Source organism: Aythya marila (genome assembly GCF_965140915.1).
Source record: "Aythya marila genome assembly, chromosome: 17".
Classification (NCBI taxonomy): domain Eukaryota; kingdom Metazoa; phylum Chordata; class Aves; order Anseriformes; family Anatidae; genus Aythya; species Aythya marila.
The window spans coordinates 1333074-1355205 of NC_139058.1; the positions used below are offsets into that span (position 1 = coordinate 1333074).

The 22132-nt window shown below is 56.7% G+C and overlaps 2 protein-coding genes across 7 annotated transcripts in view; one reads left to right on the forward strand and one right to left on the reverse strand.

Moving 5' to 3' along the window:
* Window positions 1-9725, reverse strand: part of SGSM1 (small G protein signaling modulator 1) — a 33089-nt gene extending 23364 nt beyond the window's left edge. For all 6 annotated transcript variants that reach the window (XM_082774125.1, XM_082774123.1, XM_082774122.1 and 3 more), the window contains exons 1-3: window positions 9696-9725; window positions 9538-9581; window positions 496-571 (exon numbers count right to left, since the gene is read on the reverse strand). In XM_082774125.1, the coding sequence (XP_082630251.1) occupies window positions 496-571; window positions 9538-9581; window positions 9696-9714 (139 nt within the window). In that variant the 5' untranslated portion in view covers window positions 9715-9725. The remainder of the gene's footprint in view (window positions 1-495; window positions 572-9537; window positions 9582-9695) is intronic.
* Window positions 9726-16240: 6515 nt separating this feature from the next.
* Window positions 16241-22132, forward strand: LOC309884920 (sodium-dependent serotonin transporter-like; the record flags this gene model as incomplete). The annotated part of the gene is made up of 13 exons (XM_082774398.1): window positions 16241-16436; window positions 17921-18055; window positions 18143-18362; window positions 18580-18718; window positions 18875-19009; window positions 19498-19601; window positions 19765-19892; window positions 20125-20237; window positions 20332-20463; window positions 20585-20684; window positions 20872-20972; window positions 21698-21865; window positions 22052-22132. 13 exons carry the CDS (start codon window positions 16241-16243, stop codon window positions 22130-22132), a joined length of 1752 nt encoding a protein of 583 aa, XP_082630524.1.

The window sequence follows — 22132 nt, forward strand, 5'->3', positions numbered from 1 at the left end:
CACCAGCAGAGGAAAAAAAAAAAAAAAGTGAGAAAAGCAGGTTAAGTGAAAAGCACAGCTGCCAGAAAACAAGACCCGCAGCAGCACAGTGTCAGAGCAGATCTTCCACAAGCCCCAGTAGGTGCTTTAACAGCCTCCAGACCGAATCCTCCCTTCCACAAACTCCTCTTCCACAATAGCAAAGGAATATTTACAGGCTTTGTTGAATTGATTCTCAAGGGGCTTAAGAAACAAAGATTATTTCTAGTATTTCTTAAGCGACCGTATGCACTGCCAGCATCCTCCTGACACGTGTCGATCTATTTCAGGCACAAAGGGAAGACCTCAGGGATCCAGATTGCTGCCAGAAGAGCTCACCCTCTGGCACCAGCCACCTCCCCAGCGGGGACATCCCTGGGAGCACACACACAGCACAGCCAGGCCACGAGGCAGGAGACCCCGCGTGAGGGTGCTGCAGCCCCGGGTCACGTTGGCATCCCACCACCAGAGACTCACCGCAGAAGGAGATGATGTGGCTGCTGTCCTCATGCACGAACTTCCTCGTCACCGCCTCCTCCATGATCTGCTTCACCTGTCGAACAGAGGTCCCGTTAGAGAAACTGGGAGATTTCACCCCAAGACCAGAGTGGGGAGAGCCGTGGTGGTGCCTCAATGGGGAGGAGGCACAGGGCTGGGCAGGGAGCGGGCCACCAGCATGAATGTGGTTGTGCCATAAGGAACCCTCCTTGATCCTGACTTCTCTGACTGCCTCCAACAGCACAAGAGGTCTCACGGAGAATCACATCATCTCTGCTTGCCACTCATCACGGGCTATTTCAAAAAGTAACGACAAAAAGGATGCTTTGGTTTTTGAGAAACTTCAAAGTCGGAAAACAAGGAGCAGAGAATCAGCTGCAGGCACCAAGCATTGTTTAGATCAAAGGCATCTAAGTAAAGGTAACCAAACCTCGCTTTTAATGCTTTCATAGCATCGTGCTCTTTCACTGTGTGGGGCTTTGACAAATTTCATTAGGATCGCAGCTGCTCCAAATGACCGACAACTGTGGCGGTGCCAAAGCCATCGCCTGGCACTGAGTGTGCCCAGGAATGCGACCTGCGTGGCACTAGAAAAGAAAATAACGGGTAACCCACATAAATCAGGAGCGTGAGGAGACAGGAGGGAGGTCAGACCCGCTGGGGAAGCAGGCTGCTGCGCCTCCTACAGCTGGCCTTAAACCGCTCAGAGCCGCGGTGACTTCCATCCTCAGCCATCGGCCTCCCTACTCCTGCTGAAACCAGCAAAAGCCCCGCTGAATGTTTGGTCCTGAAACGTTCAGTTCCTAACAGTTCTTCCTTTCAAATACCGAGCTACCGGCATGCCCAGATCTCATCTTCCACTGCCCCTCAAGCATCCTGCTTTTCTCTCTTTGGTTGCAGAAAACGCAGGGGAAAGGGTTCACAGTGCGGAGACGTGGGCGTAAGAGAGGCTCTGCTTAACAAGATGTTCTCTGTAAAGGCACAGAGAAGAGAAAAAAAACAGCAGGTCAAGACTTGGCCAAGCAAACCTTGCATGTACGAGACCTTTAATGGAATTGTTTGGGGAACTGAACTCCTTCGGAAGCCGTAATCAAGGTCAGTTATGCACAACCGATGGCTCAATAAAGGAGGGCTTTTTATGAATATGGATTAAGAAAATAGCCCTATCTAAAGCCAGAAGTGTCTGTCCGCACGTTGAAGCAAACAGGTCAGCTCCCCGTGCTGCTCCGCGCCGCTGTGCTGGGCAACAAACAGAGCTGCTGGAGAGCCCAGCAGGGAGCGGGGCTGGCGGTGACTTCACCTGCGGCCCCGGCTGCTCCGCTGAGCTGGCAGTGAGTCAGGGGCTGCAGCAGGGGATGGAACCGAGGTGTGGATGGTGAATGTTCATGGACCTTAAACTTAAAGTGAGGGGGATGCCTCTGTGTGTGCGGGAGGCTGGGAAGAGCAGGGCTGGGGAGAAAACAACACACAAAAAAAAAAAAATCACTTGGGAATCAACGCACACAGTTTGTTACCGGCTTGTGATTAAAATCAGGAGCAGATTCAAATTAAAGCAGTATATCCAAATATTTGGCAGCCACCCCTTGTGCAAGCCGCCGCCTTGCTGCCCCGGTGCCGTGCTGTGCTCTCAACCCCCGTGATGGTTCTGTGGGGCAGGCACCATCTGCATGCACGGTGGGACTCCTGCTCCAGCCGGGCATCTTGGCGCGAGCACGGCACAGACAACCTGAGCTTGAGAGGCCCAGAAGATCTCCTTCCGAGAGATGCAGCTTAGTGGAAAACTACCCGTTAAAGGAAAAAAAAAAAACACGGTATTGACTGAGGTTATCACCCTAAACAGCATAAAGCAAAGATGTTTAAAGAAAGTGGGAAGGGCGCTGCAAGAAGGGCACCCACCTGACGCGAAGGGATGGAGCAGAACGAGGGCAGTCGTACGATAAAAAAGACGCCCTGATAGCTAGGGAGACAGATGGGGTCTCATAAACACCACAAAATCTTACATTTGCCCCAAAGTGGAGGAGGCTGGCATCCCTAGGCCGGCTGAGCAGGACACTGCCCCACCCCAGAGCACCCCCAAATCCTGCCCTTCTCCTGCGGTTGCTGCCTGCTGATGCCAAATCAATCCCCTGCTGAGCCCCTGGGGATCACAACCCCCCAGCAGCGACCCTCCACCACGCTCCCAAATCCTCCCTGGCAGCCGAGCGTGCCCACGGTGCTGCCAGGCTGCAGAGCGCCAGCTCGCCCGGGCTTGGCTGGTGCTGCAGGGAGGACTGGGGCTGCCTCATCCCGGCATTTTCATGCTAATCCTCACATTGTAGCCAGAACAATCCCAGCCAATGAAGCTGCCCACTCTGCGTCTAAAGGCAGACTACGGAAAATGAGATATTTACTCTTCGTTTATTAGAACGGAAATTAAAACGGCAACCAGTAATTTAGCTGGAGGTAAACTCCAGAGGAACGCTGTGAAGTTACTCCTGGAGAACAAAACGCCCTTCCCAGCACAGCCACGAGCCCAGGAGAGGCGATCCCCTGCCCTGAGAGCACGGGTGCAGACACCCCACAGGGAGATGGCCACACAAACCCAGCCCCAGAGGTCCCAGAAGGCAGCCAGGATCCGCAGCCCTGCCTGAATTGCTGGCTTAAAGCAAGCCAGCGAGCCCTTCTTTGCTACCCAGCCATGAATTACAGGATAAATGCCATTTGTTCCTCCTCATCCCGTCTCCAAAACAAGACCCAAAAGCCCAGGACACTGAGAGGAGCGCTGGGCACACAGGGACCAGAGGTGTCTCTGCTACAAAACCCCCAGGGTTATGCCTCACCCCAAAGGGGAATTCTCCCCGTGCCCATACACAGTCTCAGATGGAGCAAGCCAAAAATGACAGCAGTTAAAATAACCACCAAGGTGCAGAGACCAGGAGCGAGCCACAAACCCTGGCTTTCATTAGGCTCTCTTTGCTCATAACCCCATCTTTTTACCCCAGGGAGGTCACTCCACAACCCGTCCTGCAGACTATTCAGTCACGTTAACAGTCACAGCTTCCCCTGCCATGCTTTTTGCAAAGACTTTCACTGCTTATCAAGGCACTCCTGGTGGAGCAGGCTACCTCCCGTATGTTTGTCCACGCTCATAACTCTTACTGTTTGCTCTAAGCCAGATGCAAACAGGCTGCAAAAGAAATCCTGCCAGCAGCTCCTCTCTTCCAAGAACTTGTTTCATCTGCTCTTCTACCTGTTCAAGAAAACGGGAAGCCAGAAAAACCTCACGTTGATGATACAGCCTCTAAACCTGGTATACTTTTCCATGTTCACTTTTCATATTTTTCTGAGCTTGCATCTTCTTATTCTCATCGCAGACAAAGTTCTGCTTTCGTTATGCGTTTGGAAGTTAATGGCAGCACTGAAAACTCCCATTTTACCTGTTAGTTCTGATGCAACAAGTCCATGTGGGAAATCCTTGACATAATCCGAGCATTTCTTTAATTGCTTCTCTGAATCAAGGTCTCTTTCCAAGAACAAGCTCTGGTTAAGCTCTGCAGCAGACAGTTTCCCGGACACTGTGCAAGACTTGTCCATGCGGTGCCGCAGTATTATCACTTCTCAGGTATTATAAAATGCTAGGGGAGCACTTAGCGAAACAGACGCAATATTAACACAATCACAGGCGTGCTTGTGCTTGCAAGGACAAACACAGTTTGCTTGCATTGCAGCTCAGCCAGCCCCACGGCAGGGCTTTGCCACCGGGTCACCCAGCTAAGATTTCCCAGCAGAGCACGGCTGATTTTCGTCCCTGGCTCTTGGGTTGGTTTGTTCCAAAGGAGGCTCAGGAGGCAAGGCAAAGCAGGTGAAGAATCCCTGTTCGGCTCTAGGACACAGAAATATTATGCAAACCCCACTGTAGACTCGTGCGCTGTCAGCCAGTGTCCATCCAAATCCCCGTGGAGCAAAGCGTGCTGGGGACAGCAGACAGAAAAAATGGCACAGTCGGTTGCACTGGCTGTGCTGCAGCTCAAAAGCTGCTCTACAGCAGAACTTTCCAGTCCAATACCTCTCGCAATCTAGATTCATCTTCTCATTTGAAAATGAAATGTCTGCCTGCTGACAGCCTTGTTGCTTCTGCTGACAAAGACACAACATCCTCGTTTTAGCAGGCTTCTTTCTAAAACTCGCACTGTCAAATTCAGTGCTGCAAGATACATCTCCCTATCTCCTCAGCCCCGAGCACCCTCATTATTCCAAAAGCAGGTGCCAGACAGACTTTTCCAGCACCATCACAGGTTGCAGCCCAGCTCTGCCACTTGTCTAAGACTCTACTAGCTGCCTCCTAAATAATTCCAATTAACCATGCTCCCACCAGCTAAAATAACACCCATTGCAGAGCACACGTGCTATTTCTGCCCAGAGGCTCCAGGGGCTCTCATCAGCCACCCGGTGGCCCAGGGGACTGCTCCTGGTGTGCTTGGCAGACACGCAGCTGCTCAGCTCCTGCCCCACGGCAGCTGGCCGTGCAGTGGGACATCGCCGTGCAGTGCACAGCCCCGTGCTCCACTAACACCTCCATCACCATTACCTACACCGGCACTAAAAGCTCTTCGGCAGCTCCGTCTCCTTGCTGCCACAGAGACATCGATTGCAACCCTACTGGCTGAGACCTTTGGCTTCTCTAAAAGTCGCGTTTAATTATTTATCATCACCTACTAACTCAGGCACGAGGCAGCATCCCCGTGATGGGCAGCCTCCAGCCCAGCCGTGTGCGGGCACCTCGTGTCCTCCCCGGCAGGAGCCGGCTGAGCCTGGGTGCTGAGCAGGAAGAAGGCATTGATGCAGACGAGTAAAACATCAGAACACTCCAACAGTTTGCTGGAAAGAAATCAAAAAGACATGAAATGGAAAGGTCCACACTACAACACCGTATCCTGGGGAAAAACAGGAACGATCCCAGTGATCTGTGTTCACAGACGGCATTTTGCACCAGGCTCTCTTCACAGGGCATCAACTTCTGGCCAGAAACCTGTACGTGCAACACTAATTTAAGACTGCTGAAGATCACGTTATAGCCATTTCTATTCCTGTTGTGCTCGTCAAATGCAAATTTCCACGCCATCTGTTGGCACTGCTGGTACCGCTATTTGCGACACGCTCGGTACAGACACCACAACATTTTGGGAAAAACTTTAGTCATTTCTCCGTTCTCGGTGCCTGACCTTGAAGCTTTACCCTCCGGTTTTGTTCTGCGCCCACCACCCCATAAAGCCCGTGGTTTCTGAGTTACACCGACAGGGGTTTGGGATTCTATGAGCGGAACCTGAAGACCCCAGGTGGGACTTGCAGCCCCCGCCTGCGTTGAAGTCTGTGGCTCTGTTGGCTCTGTGCAAAGGCAGGTATTTCTATGGCAACTGCCAGGACACCACGAAGAGGAGAGGATGACATTTTGGCAGCGCAAAGAAGCTGGGTGGGGAGGAAGGAGCCTTCTCCAAAACACCGAGCTCGCCTCCCCAGACATGACAGAGGAAGATGAAGGGAGAAGGAAAGCAGCACGAGACTTGCACTGGGTACAAGAGAGCTGGCCAGCGGTTTTGGAGGATGAGACACGAGCGCTTTTATCTTCAAAAGGAGAGAAAATGGCCCCCAGTGATTAATAATGCTTTTTTTCAGAGGAGATCAATGCAGGCAATCAAGAAATGCTGCATTAAAGCTTTCTGTTTACTTTTGATATAGGAACATTTGAAAAAGGCTGACTGGGATGCTCGAGAGCTGTCAGAAGGTCCCTCTGCAAACAGGGACTTTCATTACAGAGCTGCTGCTTATCATCCTCATCTTCATTTCACCTGAACAGTTTTGACAGCTACACAAAGCCTCGGTTTTTTAATTTGGCCTTGAGAACATATAAAGCTATCAACATTAATCTTTCAAATCCTAATAAAGTTCAATTAATTTCCAGTGCTCTACCCATCCAGAATGAAGCAGCTCGCGTGGACAGCCACAGCCTGACGTTGAGGACCCACGGACACAGGCACAGAGGCAGAACAAACCCGAGCTGCAGACGTCGCTCTCCCCGGTCACTCTGCGCTGCTCAGCCTGGCAGCAGACAGCACGGCTGTGTCGTGGGGCACCGATCTGAAGGGTGGAAGTAGAGGCTGACTGATGAGGCTATGATATGCGATAGAATTAGTGAACAGCCACAGAGCAACACCCGTTCAAGCTGTTAACAAGAACCAACGTACCCAATGCAGACAGAATGCCACGGGACATCAGTAAGCGAGCAGCCTGTGCTCAGTCAACAACTGTTTAAAAAAATATCTAAGAACAAGCAGCAAAATGTTCAATACATGCAGATCAGTGACTTGCTATTAAAAGACTCAGCGCTACTTGCTGAGTGGCAAGTTAAATAAAAACTAAGTTTTCACAGAGGAATAAGCAAGACAACTGTTTACTTTCGTGTTCCATTCAGCTTTTCACGCAACTAATTTTCCAGGCACAGCACAAACAGCCTGTATTTCACGGGTAACACCTGCTTCCCCACCTATTCTCGTATGCACTGCAATTAACCTGGAGGTACTCAGAAGACTCTACCAGAAGACTCTCTTAAAAGACTTAAAAATTAAACTTCTTTTTTTAAGAAAGGTGGGGGGGAGGATGGGTTGCAAGGAGAATATTTTTTATCTGAAAATATCCAACCCTCTTTTAACCTGGGATGTTTCGGGGTCTGGATTTTTAAATAAGCCACATTCCATCTGATAAGGGCTGTAAAAAAAAAAAAAAAAAAGAGAGAGAGAGAGAGATAAGATTGGGTTATGCTTCTTTTCCTGTATAACAAGGAACAGGATTCCTCAGAAAATCATACTGCCACTTCTTCCCTTACAGTCTGCTGACAAATAGCCAATTTTGCAGCTTTCAAGATTTGTTTGATTTATTATAAACACATGGACCAAAAAAAAAAAAAGACAACGACAGAGACAGCCCCAGCTCCACGCATTTCAATCCACAGATCTACTGCGGAGCAGGTCTTCTTAAAAATAAAAATGCGTTAACCATGGCAACAACCAAATACTGAAGTCCATTTGCTCACTGTGGTACTTTGGACAGTTTCCATCTACTGTTTATCTATCTCTTCTAATCAGACCTTGTCTACACAGTATTTTTATGCCTTCAGCTATTGTACTAGGATGACAGATGTGGTATGGCTTCCCCAGTTTGATCTGTGGACATTCCTCAATCCAGCGGAGCTCACCTACATGCGAGAACCCCCCCAGACCACAAAAAGCCACAGCTGAGGCCCTGCAAACCAGGTATGGTCTAATGGAATGAGAACATGGAGTTTTGTGAAGGGTGAAAATTCCAGAGGTGGAAAAAAATAAAAAGATTTCTGCTGCTGGCCTTTTCTATTCCTGCTTCAAAGTCTGCACAAGCTCCTGACTTAACCTGCAGTCAGTCTAGAAGAGGGAAAAAAAAATAGGCAAAATAGGCCTTTTGAGCAGGGATCGTATTTCTTTTTTTTATCCTAACAAAGTGCAGAGCCTGGGTCTGACATGGAATCCACGCACCTGTGTAGCTGTATGCAAACAGCCCCATCCTGCTGGGCCAAGGACAGAGGCAGCAGGCACTGAGCTAGGAGAAACCTCAGGGCGAGCGCAGCCGCCCGCTGCCTGCGTGGGCAAAGAACCAGCAGCACACAGCCATCCCCAGGCAGAGCCCAGAGCAAGGGGACTGCCAGAGAAACATCTCTGCTCTGCATCAGCACTGCCCTTGCTAAAGGGCTGCTGAAGAGGAATTAGCCTGTGTCGAACACTGATGTCATGAAACCACAGCACACGGGCCGCTGGCGTTTTGTCAGGGCAGAAAGGCTTTTCCCATACCCTGCCTCACTCCTTCACCTTCACCTGCCTTCACCACCCCCCTGTACGGCACAGTTATTCTACAAAAACCCAGCAGGCAGCCTCCCCACGTTATCAGAAGGGCACGCCACAACCCTCAGCTCCCCTCCTCCAGGCACAAGCTGCACTTTCCTCAAGCACACAGCCCTGCAGAAAGAGCAGAGAGAGAGAAGTCCAGGACCGACTGCTGGTGCAGAAGATGCTCGTGTAAATGACAGCCTGCAGAGGCCCCGTCCAGCGGCCGAGCCGTGTAACTGGCAGGCCGAGGGGCAATCCTCAGCGCCGATCCTGCAGCGGCAGCCGAAGCGCAGTCTGCTGGTTTGTCTCTCTCGGCTCAGGAGGAGCCGCAGACGGACGACAGTAATGAGATGTCAGCGTTATCTACAACGCTAAATAAATGCCGTACCTCTCTCCTGGTTTAATAGCCGTTGCCAGGGCAACAGGTAGTATTCCTCGCCGCCACACCCGGCACAGGATTAGAGGTGTGGAAGTGGTCTGGATGGATGGATGGCCAAACCGTGCCGTCAGCCTCCCCAAACCTACCAGCCAGAGGTCTCATTCAGGGCTGCATTTCCAGCAGGGACATCCTGCTTTCTTGTGCCCCTAAGGCACGTTATCAAGATGCTCATAAGACCAGAAACCAAACGCCACACATCGCGCCCTCCAAAATCCCAGCTGGCCGACCTGTGGGGGCACAGCCCAGGCAGGAGATGCTCCCGGTGACCCGGGGCTGCAGCATGGGGCAGGGCAAGCCCGGGTCACCCCTCAGCAGGTACCACAAAGCTCAGATGCTCAGGGCAGCCCTGCAGGCCCCCTGTTACCCCCACAGCCACGCACTACGTGGCAGCGCCGTGGGGCTCCCAGCTCGGTGCTGGGATGCGCTGCCGGCTCCCAGCTCTAACGCCAGACCCAGAACCACACCGAGCCCGGCACCGACAGCACCGGAGGCAGCTCGGCACAGCTCCCAGCACACCAGCAGCGGGTTCAGGATGCCTGGGAAGGCACCAGACCCACACCACCACCGCTCCACACCACACGAGCCCACACGTGTGCACCGTCCCCATCCCCTCACCGTCCCCACAGGGCCCTCAGCTTGCCCCGGGCTCCCCGGGGCTTTCTGCACCCCGTCGGTCGTGCCCCCAGCACCCACCTCCTTCTTGACGGTGCGCAGCAGCCGCTGCCGGGTCTCGGCTTCTGTGGGGAAAAGGGGGAGAGCCCCGTTAATGCGGCCCCGTTAATGCGGCCCCGTTAATGCCTGCAGCCCCGTTAGCGCGGCCCGCTGCCCCCCGGCCCGTTGCCCGCCCCTACCCGCCGGGGCCGCCGCCATGGCCGCGCTCCTCCGCCCCGCTCCGCCCGGCCCCGCAGCGCCCGCAGCCTGGCGGCGGGGCCGGCCCGGGCCGCACCGCACCGCCCAGCCGCGCCTGCCGGGGTGGGGCCTCCGCCACCGTCGCCAATCCGTGAACGGAGCCGGGCACCGGGCACCGAGCACCGGGCACCGGGCGCTCGGTGGGGCCGCGAGCGGGCCCGGCTCCTCAGTGGGGCGGCCCCCGGCCCCTCAGGCGCGGCGCCGCCGGGCTCTGTCCCCTCAGCGGGGGCATAACCGGGCTCAAATCCGCTGTGGGGTGACACCAAACTGTCCCCAGCCCTTCAGTGGGGACACAACCGGGCTCAAACCCTCACATGGGGGCATAACTGGGTGCATCCCTTCAGTGGGGTGACCCCAAACCATCCCCAGCCCCTCAGTGGGGACACAACCAGGCTCAATCCCTCAGTGAGATCACCCCAAAGCATCTCCAGACCCTCAGCAGGAACCACAGCCAGGACCATCCCCTCACATGGGGCCACAGTTGGGTTCATCCCCTCAGTGGAGTTACCCCAAACCATCCCCAGCCCCTCAGTGGGAGCACAACCAGGCTCATCCCCTCAGCGGGGTGACCCCAAACTATCCCCAGCCCCTCAGTGGGAACCACAATTGGGACCATCCTCTTGGATGTGGTCACAACCAGGCTCATCTCCTCAGTGGGGTGACCCCAGCCAGGCCCTGTTCCTGCAGCTACCAGGGGTTCACCATCACCGGGCACCCCCCGGCAGGGAACCCCCCAAACCAGGCACCGGCAGCACCCCCAGACCCCAAGGCCGATGTGCCCCGAGCACCCTGGGCTGGCAGCCCCCAGGACCGGGTGACACGGGGACAGGCAGCCCCCCGGGTCGTGTCCCGTGCTTCCCAGCCGTGCGGGTCCGCTGGAAGGTGCCCGCGGTACCAAGTGACAAAATCTTCTCCCAGCACAGCCCTGCAGAGCTGTGCCAACCCCTCACGCTCCTCCTGGCTTTTCTGCACCAGGAAGGTGATAATGAGCCGAAAAGACCTAGTCACAGGAGACCCAGCGATGCCTGGTATCAAAATCACAAACACTTCAGAGAAAGCCCTGCCTCGCAGCTCTCATTAACATATTTTTCTGTTTTTCTGTTCCCTCATTTGATGTTCCAGGACATTTCCATAGAAACGGGCTCCTGGTTCCTTAGCAGTCCAGTTTCCAATAACTACAAACCACATTAGCGCCGGGGCAGCTGCGCCCGGCCCCGCTGCACGCAGGCACGCGGCCGCTGCCAGCGACACGGCCCCAGCCGGGCCTCGGTCCCCGCGCTTGGCAAGGGGCTGAATTTGGGTGCTGTACCCCCAGATGCCCACTGGCCCCGCAGGACACCCAGGGGCTCCAGCCCCTTTTGCATCAGGGCACGGTCCTGCGGGGACAACAAGGCAGCTTATTATTCGGGGTAACTCCGAATTCATCCCCTCCTGCAGTTTGCCTTTTGCACAGGCACCAGGAGGATGCCTGTGCGATGCTGACTGCGGAGGAAACCCATTTCCTTGTCTGTTGTTTGCTTCCACTGTTTGTTTGCTCGCCGAGTGTCCTGCTAATAAAGGTGGTGACGGTGCAGATGTGAGCGAGCTGCAGCAGCAGGGCTGCCTGCTGAGGGCTGCCTGCGGATCCAGGGGGATCCCAGGAAGAAGGGGCTGGGATGGGGACTCCCGTTAGTGATCCCTGGTTTTTATCAGCACCTCGGGGTGCTGCTCTTGACCTGGGAGCTCCTGCAAGTGGTGCAGGACCCAGCCCTCCACACCAGGGCTGTCAGGCCTGGTTTGCCCATCCAGCCCCAGCTCTGCTCTCCACCACCGCTCGCTGCAGACCCCCAGGGCCCCCAGCCCCGGCTGCTCGGTGTCACCAGATGGCACCATTGCATCTGCTTTACCTCCAGCACTGGGGCTGTGTGAACAGGGTGGGAGTAGGTGGGCTCCTCTTCTGCTGGAAAGGCTGCACCATGAGGGCTTGGGGTTAGAGGAGGCAGCACCCGGGGCTTTTTGGGTCTCAGCTGAGACCAGGCGAGTGCTGCACGGGGACAGAAGGGGGTGTCCAAGCACTGACTTTGTGCTGATTGTGCCAAGCGTGCACAGTGAAATAAATGCTCTCTGCATTAAGGTGGCTTCTGCTGTTCATGCTGCACCTTCTCCCTCTGGCCGGGACGGAGCAGGCTCTCTGCAGCACAGCACAGCCGCAGGAGCTGTGATGGTTTGGCCCCAGGCTGGTTTTGGGCTCCTGTAGCTGGCCCCATGTGGCTCCGTGATGTCCAGGAAGGAGCACGGGTAGTGTTCAGCACAAGCCCGCACAGCTCGTGCCTCACTTTGCTTCTCTGCCACCCTGCCTGTCATTTATTTATGACCACAGGTCCTACAGTGCTGAACAGGCAATTAAGACAGGCTAATAAACAATCATTATGAAGGCATTACAGCCTCATAAAACACTATGTGGGAGTGCCATCAGATATCAACAGTGAATGAAATCATCAGGGCAGAGACAGCCTAACTGCGCCTGTGGCCCTGAGCTGGAGCCGGGGCAGAGCAGAGCCACGGCTCTGCACAAACGCCCAGTGCCCAAATGGAAAATGTGCCAGGTCCCGAGGAGCCAGGGCACAGCACAGCCGTGTCACGCTGAGTGCTGATTCCTGCAGAGCTTCTCAAGCCCATGAGCTTGATTTGACCATTGCAGCCTGTGCAGTGTGAGAGCGCACTGGCAGGGAGAAGCCCAGAGGAGCAAGAAGATCATCTCGGCTCCTGCTAATGAACCGTGCTGGTTCCTGCAATCTTCAGTCCTGTCAATCTCTCTGCAGCGCTCCAGGAGAACTACCCCTGGGTGTGCTGCATCCCTCACACGCTGAAGCAGCCCAGGAAGGACCCATCTCCTCCCACTGTGCGCTGTGGACAAATTTTGTGCCACCGGAGAAATGCCGTCTTTGGGGGAAGGCGCAGAGCAGCTCACAGGGATGGATGCTGTGGGACCACACACCAAGCAGAGCAACGCTTAGGCTGTCGTCTGGTGGCACTGCCATGGGATGTCCTGCTCCCAGAAAGTTCTTATCCCATGATAAAGAGGGGAATAACTTACATTACTTTGGGTCCTGGAGGAGGTGAAAGACAAAAGTCACATCTGCACACGCCGTGCACAGCCACGTACACGTCGTGCAAGCGGCTGCTCCCCTCTGCACCTCGGCTCAACATAAACTCTGTTCTTTTTGCCTGGCTCCTTCCTTCCCCAGAACAACGGTGCCATGCAGTGGGGTGGCAGCTATTATTGTTTTATTACCTCCTTTGGGGAGAAATCCACCGAAACAAGCACACAGACCAGATCTCTGTACGTCTCGCTGGTTTCTTTTCCCTGGAAAATGCTGCTCTCACTGGATTAAAGAGGGGTGGGATGCAAGTGGCCCCTGTTTTCTGAAGTCTGGAGAGCTTAACTGAGAGCACATTGATGTATACTTAATGTGATTAAGTTACATCTCTGAGTATCATGCTAATTAAATTAAACTTCCCACTGCTGCCTCTGCGGCTCAACCAGGAGAGCTGTTTTAAGACCACAGTTCACGTCTCTGCATTTCATTGCACGGATGAGCAGGTAGGATAAAAGCAACCTGCTAATCAGATAATCACACTGTTTAGAAACATCATCCGACTCGATGGAAATTCAAAGTTAAAGCTGATTTGAACTAAATTTAAACTGAACATTGAAATCTAAAGCAATTGGTGCTTTGTGTAAAGAAAACAATGGAAAACGTGGCAGTAAGGGTGCTGGGGAGTGTGCAGGGTGCGTCTGAGCGTGATGCTGCAGAGTTCAGGCACCGTGAGGCAGGCCCAGGAGACCTGAGCAGCACAAAGCGAATTGTGGGGTCCCCCTGGCTGCCCCCGGCTCTCCATGGACCAAAGTTTGGCTCCAGCAGGGTAGGAAAGGAGCCAGCTGTGCGTTGTTCCAGCCGCCACGTGCTCTCCGTAGCCTCCTCCGTTGAAATGCCTCTCGTTCTGTGTCAGACGATGGCCAGAGATGTTTGGCTACGATGGGCAAAATGACAGCACTTCAGGCAGAAGCTCCCATCTTGTGTGGGACACCCACTGATGCCAGGAGCAGAAAATCATGACCAGAGTACAGAAAGCTCTGCAGAGAGCCCGTCTGCACAGTGGCACCGCAGGTCGCACAGCGGGGACACCCAGCGATGCCTGGGCCATGGACCCCCCCAAAAACACCTCTCCCTCTGCCCTGCTCCCATCTCCAGCCGTGGGTTTTCCAGCTTGGGGCTTCTGAAGGCAATTGAGCCCTCAAAGCTCGCTCCTCATTGACTTGACAGCAGCAGCCCGGCCCCAACGCCGGAGGGGAGGCAGCCGCATCGGTGGGTTGTGGCTGCACGGGTGGGCGATGGGGTGTCCCCGGGGGCAGGTGGGGACTGGGGGAGCTGGGGAGGGGGTGCTGGGCGCAGTCATGGCTCGTTGGGCTGGGAGCAGGGGGGATCTGGCAGGGATGGGGGCATCAGCATCGCACCGACGGCACAGGCGTGTTGGGAAACCGAAGCCGATTTGTGCTGCAGTGAGCTGGAGCCTTGTGTTGAAACTACCTGGAGAAAAGAAGGGTCAGCTGCAGAAAAAAAAATACCTTTTTTTTTTTTTTTGAATTATTAATTTTTTAATTATTCAGTTGCTACGGCAGCAGCTGTCTATCTGCTGTCACTTATGCCCCAAAGATTGTCCTCAACCCAGTGGGATTAAACCGTGCTTCCCCAGCCCCCTGCTCTGACAGCGAAGGGGATTTCTCACCTTCATCCCCAGGGAAGGCACAAAAGCTGCTCTGCCAGCCACCTGCAGTACCCTGCCGGTAATGCACAGTCCCGGCTTTAATTTCTGATGGATTTAATTTCCACACCCGCATTATAAGGACTGCTGTTGAAAATCACAGCTTTGCTAAAGCCGAGGAGTGACACAAATCCTGGATAAACCCCCAGGGGATTAACTGACCCTCACCTGAGTGCTGAGCCTCAGGCTCAGGAGCCTCCAGCAGAGCTTTGCAGCTCCACGTGCCCGTGGGCTCCTGGAGGAGAGGCTCAGCATCCCAAAACCTCCCCAAAACCTCCGCTCCATCCCTCCAGTGCGGAGGACCAGCCTGCCACCTCCAGCCAAACCCCTGGCAGCAGCAGCAGATCAATAACCCACTACAGGGGGCATCACGGCTCAGCTGTCCTCTGGGGGGCAAGGAGGTGGCTGGCTGGGAGAGAAAACCTCCCCTTCCCAGGATTTTCATGCTCAGGGGAGCTGGAGGGCGATGTCCCCTGGCAGAGCTGTGCCACCGCAGCCTGGACATCAAACGTGCCAAGGCACAGCCACTGGGAGCACTGGGATGAGCACTGGCACCACAAGCTGCTCCGGTCTGACAGCCAGAGCAGCCAGGGCCAGCCTTAAAACAAAAGAAAACAGAAAGAAAAAAGTTTTTTTTACACTGGACATTTCTTGCAGGTCCCCGTGCACGCGGCATTGACAGCGTCCAGAGGTGTCCTGCGGCGGGCGGCTGGCGTCACGTCGTCACAGCAACTGCTACGTGCCCCTAGGAGCCACGTGTCCCGTTTTGATCTCTTTTGTAGTTTCCTTTAATTACAGATGAGGGGCACCTGGAAAAGCTGGTGCCAGAGCCGCGGGTTAGCGCTCCCTGTGCTCCAGCCCCATGCTGTGGCCAGGGCAGGGTGCCGGGCTGTAGATGCACAGGGACAAGTTACATTTGCGATGAAATTTGCTGTTAAGCTGCAAACCAGAAGAGAGCGACAGCTTTTGGTACCCTGCCATCCCCTCCCTGGCAGTACCTGAGCTGCAGAAGTTATTTCACTTTCAGGTGCTTCGATTGCAGCCGCTTGCACCCTGGTACCACAAGCAGACACGGCACGTCCCCAAAGCGATGGGGGCGGCTGAAAGTGGCAGCTCTGAGCGCCCTGCACTGACCCTAGCAGCAAACAGAGACACCCCTGGCCCACGGGAGCTCGTGCCCTGCACCTGCCCCTGTGAGCACAAACTGCATCCCTGTGTGGGCCGCTGTCACCGTTCGCAGAGCTGCAATAATCACAGAACACACCAAGGACAAAAAATAACCAGTCGTCGGGAGGAAAGGGCACAGAACCAGGCCACCACGCCTGTCTTGAGGCCACATCTGTGTGCAAACACCGTCACCGTGTCACCAAACCAGCCACACGGCCAAGTGTGCTCCCCGGGGTGCAGAATTTGGGAGCAGAGGGGATGGGGACAGGGGCGGTGGGCTCGGTCCCCACGCTGCAGCCCCCCGGGGGGACGCGCTCCCTCCACCCCTCCTGCCTCTGATCAAAGCAGAGGTTTCTCTCCCGGCGCTCTCGGTGCTGTGGGTTTCCAGCTGGAGGTGGGGACGTGCAGGCAGCCTGACCCTCCCCTCCTCGGATCTGTCATCAGCCACGGAAAAAATTCTTCCCTTCCCCAAGTTGCTCAGCCCGAGTCCTGCAGGGCTCGCCGGGGCGGCAGCATGGGGGAGCAGCCCTGCCCGGTACCTGCCAGCCCCCCCGGGCAGGACGGGGGTCCTGGGGCCAGCCCCGTGCCCCCAGTGCACCCCCGGGACAAGTGGAGCAAAAAAATGGATTTCCTCCTCTCGGTCGTTGGATTTGCCGTCGATCTGGGCAACGTGTGGCGGTTCCCTTACATCTGCTACCAGAACGGAGGGGGTAAGGATGCTGCGAGGGCTGCTTACATCTGGTTTTGGGGGAAAAGAAACCTGTCTGTCCTCTGTCGGATGCTGAAAACTCGCTGTTTCTTTGCTTTGTTGGGCTCTCGCTGCTCCTCTTCGGGGAGGGCAGCTCAGAGACCGACCCAACTTCTCCTCGCATCTCTCTCCTTCCTGCTCTGTGTTTTTCTCCCTGCAAATCCCTCTTCCATTCACCCCTTTCCCGATGTCATTCACACCCTCCCCATTGGGATCAGCTGTGTCAGCTCCCTGCTGCGGGACAGCCGCAGGCACCGGGCACTTTGCAGCACCAGGGGCAGCGAGAGCAAAGTGCCCCTGCCCAACCTGATGAAGCTGTAAATTTGGGGTGGGAGGCTCATGCACTTGCTGATCCGATCGTGTGACCTGGTGCAAGCAACCCTTCTGCTGGCTGGTGTTTTACAATAATCCTGCTGCCATCCCCAGCCCGAGCTGTGCTGGACCCTGGGGTGAGCCCTGGTTTTGCAAGCACACAGCCCGGGAAGTTTAGGTACAAAAGTTCCATGCAGGAACAACATTGAGTAAGTGACAACTAAATAAATTGGTCTACACAGACTGGAAATACGCTAAGTCTGCTTTAAACAGCCTGGAATGACAATAATTTCCCCTTGCATAGAAATTACAAATGAGGAATGAAAATTTTGTGCTATTTGCCAAAGCACAGTGGATTTCGTTGCCAAAGTCGGCACTCGGGTAGCATCCTCTGGCGCCTGGGAAAACGAGAAGGAGATAATTAGTACCACACTCAGGGCTACAGCGTGGATGGCAGGCACCCCCCTGGAAGCACAGCTAGTTGGGATTTGCTCCTCTGGGGCTGGGGGCAAACTTCAGCCACTTTTTGGTGATGTGGCTGGTGAGATGCCGTCCCTGGGCACGCGGGAAGGTGAGGAGCAGGCAGCACACCCAGGGCAGAGCAGCGCTCACCGCCAGGTCTGGGCTCCAGCGCCCACTGGGGAAGCTCCCAGAGCCCCTGGCAGTGCCCTGCTGGAACAGGGGGGGCTGCAGAGAGAGCAGCCGTGGGGGCTCAATTAACTAATCCCGGCCGGGCACTCCTGACGAGCACAGCTCCAGCTCCTAAAAGTCCACCGGGTGCACGCACAGCCCTGGTATGGATGGCGTTGGTATGAATAATGCAGATGACAGCATTAATTACTTGTATCTGGGGGTGACAATGCATATTCAGCAGGATTTCTCCCAAACTCTTTGAGACCCGAGAGGTTTGGGGTGCCCCATCCCCTGTGCCCCACTGGCACCACAGGGTGACCTGTGCATCCCCGCTACCACCCAGGAGCTGCTCTCTGTGGGGTGTCCCAGAGGGGTTGCAGAGCCCCCGAGAGGCGTGTGTCCAAACCACACATCCAGGATCCCCCATACATGTCCCCACACACACTCTCCGGCTGGCACGGGGCCGTGGTGTTCACCCCGCTCCCCCTCCTCGCCCCGCAGGCGCCTTCCTCATCCCCTACACGCTGATGGCTGTTTTCGGGGGGGTGCCCCTCTTCTACATGGAGCTGGCCCTGGGGCAGTTCCACCGGACGGGCGCCATCCCCATCTGGAGGCGCATCTGCCCCATCTTCAAAGGTGAGAGGTGGTCACGCAGACAGCACGGGGCCAGCCCGGCTCTGCCCGGGGCACAGGCAGCGGGATCCCGTCCCCCTCTCTCCCCAGGCATCGGCTTTGCCATCTGCATCATCGGCCTCTACGTCTCCTTCTACTACAACACCATCATCGCCTGGGCTCTCTATTACTTCTACTCGTCCTTTTCGGGCACCCTGCCCTGGGCGAGCTGCGACAACCCCTGGAACACCCCCAACTGCACCAACTACTTCGGGAGGAGCAACGTGACTTGGACCAACTCCTCCAGGTCCCCCGCCGAGGAGTTTTATACGTAAGTGTGATGCAGGGATGATGGGTTTGGGCTGGAGGCACTCGGCTCTGCTGCGTGGGGTCCAGGAGCAGGGTGCCCACCCAGACCATCGCATGGGGATGCTCTTGGGGTGTTCACGACCCCTGCTGCGGGGTAGAGGGGGATGTGGGACCACCTGCCCGCTGCCAGCGCGCCCACACGTGGGGCCAACAGCACCTGAGCCCCTGCCCGGCCGCAGGAGGAAGGTGCTGGAGATCCAGAAGTCCGGCGGTCTGTACGACGTGGGGGGGATCCGCTGGCAGCTGCTCCTCTGCCTCTTCCTCATCTTCACCATCGTCTACTTCAGCCTGTGGAAAGGGGTGAAAACCTCCGGCAAGGTGAGAGGGCCCCTCAGTGCCAGGGCCACGCGGTGCCCGGTAGCTGCCCGGTGATCCAGCTCACCTGGCTGCCTAAATTCGGGGCATGGCCTTCAGAGAAGTGCTCGATGCTAAGCGGTGTGGGTGCTGGCGTGCTGACGGCCACCTCCGCTGCAGGTGGTGTGGGTGACGGCCACGCTGCCCTACCTCGTCCTCCTCATCCTGCTGGTCCGCGGGGCCACCCTGCCTGGTGCCTGGCGAGGGGTGCTCTTCTACCTGCGCCCGGACTGGGGCAAGCTCCTGAGCACGGCGGTGAGTGCTGGGGGGGACACGCGACGAAACGCAGCCCCCCTCCTGCCGTGAGGTGCTCTTGGAAATGTAAATCTCTGATTGAATCACCCATCTCATTGCCAACGCTGTTTGTTCGTGCTGTGTTCTCGCCCCGGCTCGACAATAGGCTTCCTGTGGGTAATTACCAGGCAGCACTTGAAAGTCCTCATTAAAGATAATCAGGGCTGTGCTGCCGGCGCTGAAGCTGCCTGGACTGGGCATGGGGGGCTCGGGGGCTCCCCTGGCTTCATCTCCCCTTGGGATTTGGGGAACCGCTGGTGCTGCTGCCTCATCCTGAGGCTGTGTGGGTCCCAGGGGAAAGCTGCTGCCTCCGACCTGGGCACCCCAGGGGACGGGGCAGGGGAAGGAGCCAAGGGCACGAAGCACCCCGTCCATATGCTGTGGGGTGGGTAACATGGGGCCATGGGGCCCCTGCCTGGCCTCCAGCCCAGTGTTGTTTCTCCTGCCAGGTCTGGGTGGATGCTGCTGCGCAGATTTTCTTCTCTCTGGGCCCCGGATTCGGCGTCCTTCTGGCTCTGGCCAGTTACAACCACTTCCACAACAACTGCTACCGGTGAGCGCCCGCTGCGGGATGCGGCACGGGCATGGGGCTCGCCAGCCCCTGGCCCTGCTGGAGCATTTCTGCCCATTTCACCACCAGTTTGGGTGCGGGGCTGGGACAGGGGCATTGCAGGAGGGTCCTGCTGTGGGACGTCTCCCTGCTTTCTGCCTTCCAGGGACGCGCTCGTCACCAGCGCGGTGAACTGCCTCACCAGCTTCCTCTCGGGCTTCGTCATCTTCACCGTGCTGGGCTACATGGCCGAGATGAGGGACGTGGAGGTGGAGGACGTAGCCAGAGACAAAGGTTTGCCTCCTCCAGCTCCAGTGTCCCGTCCTGCCCAGCCCTGCAGTGCCCAGGGCTCCGTGTGCCCACCGGGGCTGGGGGTCCCCGAGCACCTGGGGGTGCTGGGGCTTGGCATGGAGGGCAGCGAGGTGCTTTGGGGCATCCCCCCACATCCATTCCCACTGCCACCAGCACCCAGGGCTGTGCCAGAGCAGCTGGGGGAACGGCAAAGCAAACCTGTCTCCCCTCCTAGGTCCCAGCCTGCTTTTCATCACCTACCCCGAAGCCATCGCCAACATGGTGGGCTCCACCTTCTTCGCCGTCATCTTCTTCCTGATGATGATAACGCTGGGGCTGGACAGCACGGTATGACGCACCTCCACGACGCACCGGCGGTGGCAGGGGGAGCAGATTTGCTGTGTCTCATTCCCCCACCTCACCCTGGTGTTCCCCGGGGCAGTTTGGGGGCCTGGAGGCAGTGATCACGGCCGTGATGGACGAGTACCCCCAGGTCCTGGCCAAGCACAGGGAGCTCTTTGTCCTCGGCCTCATCACAGTCTGCTTCCTGGGCTCCCTGAGCACCCTCACCTACGTGAGTACGGCTGGGGGCAGGCTGGGGGCTGTTTGCTTTTCATTCAGCCAGGTTTGTCCCCATAACCGAGCCCGGGGACGTGCCCATTTGGGGCGAGCTGCCACCCCCGGTGTTGCTGCAGGGCGGCGCCTACGTGGTGAAGCTGCTGGAGGAGTTCGGCGCGGGCTGCTCGATCCTGGCCGTGGTGCTGCTGGAAACGATAGCCGTGTCCTGGTTTTATGGTGAGAGCCTTTCTCTGCTACGAAGCACCTGGAAACCCCGCAGGCACCGCATGGGTGCTTGGCCTTACACACCCAAGGGGGCAGGGGGCAGGCGTGCGGCTCCTGGCGAGGCTGCGACGGGGCCGAGCACCGTGCCAGGGTCTGGGCCCCCTCGCTGCAACCCAGAGACGGTTCCGTCCTCCGGCAGGGATCCAGAGGTTCTCCCACGATGTGAAAGCCATGCTGGGCTTCGCTCCGGGGCTGTTCTGGAAGGTGTGCTGGGCTGCCATCAGCCCGGCCTTGCTGGCGGTGAGTACCTGCGGCCTGAGCGTGGTGCTGAGCTGCCACCTCCCCTGCTGCTCCCAGTGAAGGAGATGCTCTCCTCATGCTGCTGCTCCGGCCGTGGCACCGTGGGTGAGACATCAGGCTGCCCACAGTGGGTTCAGCTAAAAAAAAAAGGAGATAAAAGTACATTTTCCAGCCCTTTCTGCTGCTGTGCTCCCAGAAAAAGCTTGGAGCTTGCAGCTGGGTGCTCCCACGGGTGCTGGATGTGGCCCTGTTTCATCCTCATGAAAAAGGTGACTGCTGGCAACATGGTCCACAGTGTCCCACCCGGGCATGGCCTCGCTGACGGCACCACAGCACCCGGCCGGATCCGTCCCCTTTGAACGCCAGCCCCTGCACTTCAAAGGCTGCCGCCGGCGAGGCGCAGAGGGGTCTGATCTGCCAGATCTGCAGGAGGAGAGGCTTTGCAGGGATTAATTATGGCTCTGAGTGCTTTGCCTAGGTTATTAAGAGAAAACTATTGCAGTCGGAGCAGACAGCAAATGGCTCCATTTCAGCACGGGGATGTACAGCCCCTGACGGCTGCAGTCCCAGCAGGGTTTGTTGGACGGAGGGTGCTCAGCCCCGGTGCTTGTGCTGGGGTTGGGGACCTGCCAGGGCTGCTCAGGTGCTGTGGGACATCCAGCCCTGCCCCAGCCCTGCTCCAGCCCCAAGCATCACTCCCGAATAGGCTTTTTTTGCTGTTGCAGTTCATCGTTGTCAGCTCCCTGCTGGAGCAGCCTCCCCTGGTGCTCTTCGGCTACCAGTACCCGGCGTGGAGCACCTCGGTGGGGCACCTCGTGGGAGCGTCCTCCTTCGTCTGCATCCCCGTCTACATGGTGTACAAGCTGGTCTGGACGCCTGGCTCTCTCAAGCAGGTCAGAGCTCCATCAGCGAGGCCCTGGGGGCAGGACGCTGTCCCCAGGTGTCACCCCTTTTGTGGGACATCCCCAGCCTGGGGCCGTGGGGGCTGCAAGGAGCACAAAGGGGCTGTGCAGGGCATGGGGTCCTGCTGCGGGAAGGAAACCCGTTCCCTTTTCTCTCTGCCCTCTTCCACCCTGCAGCGCCTCGCCGTCTGCATTCGGCCGGAGAAAACAGCACGAGACGCCCAGGCCGAGGCGCTGCGCATGTCACCGGTCCCATAA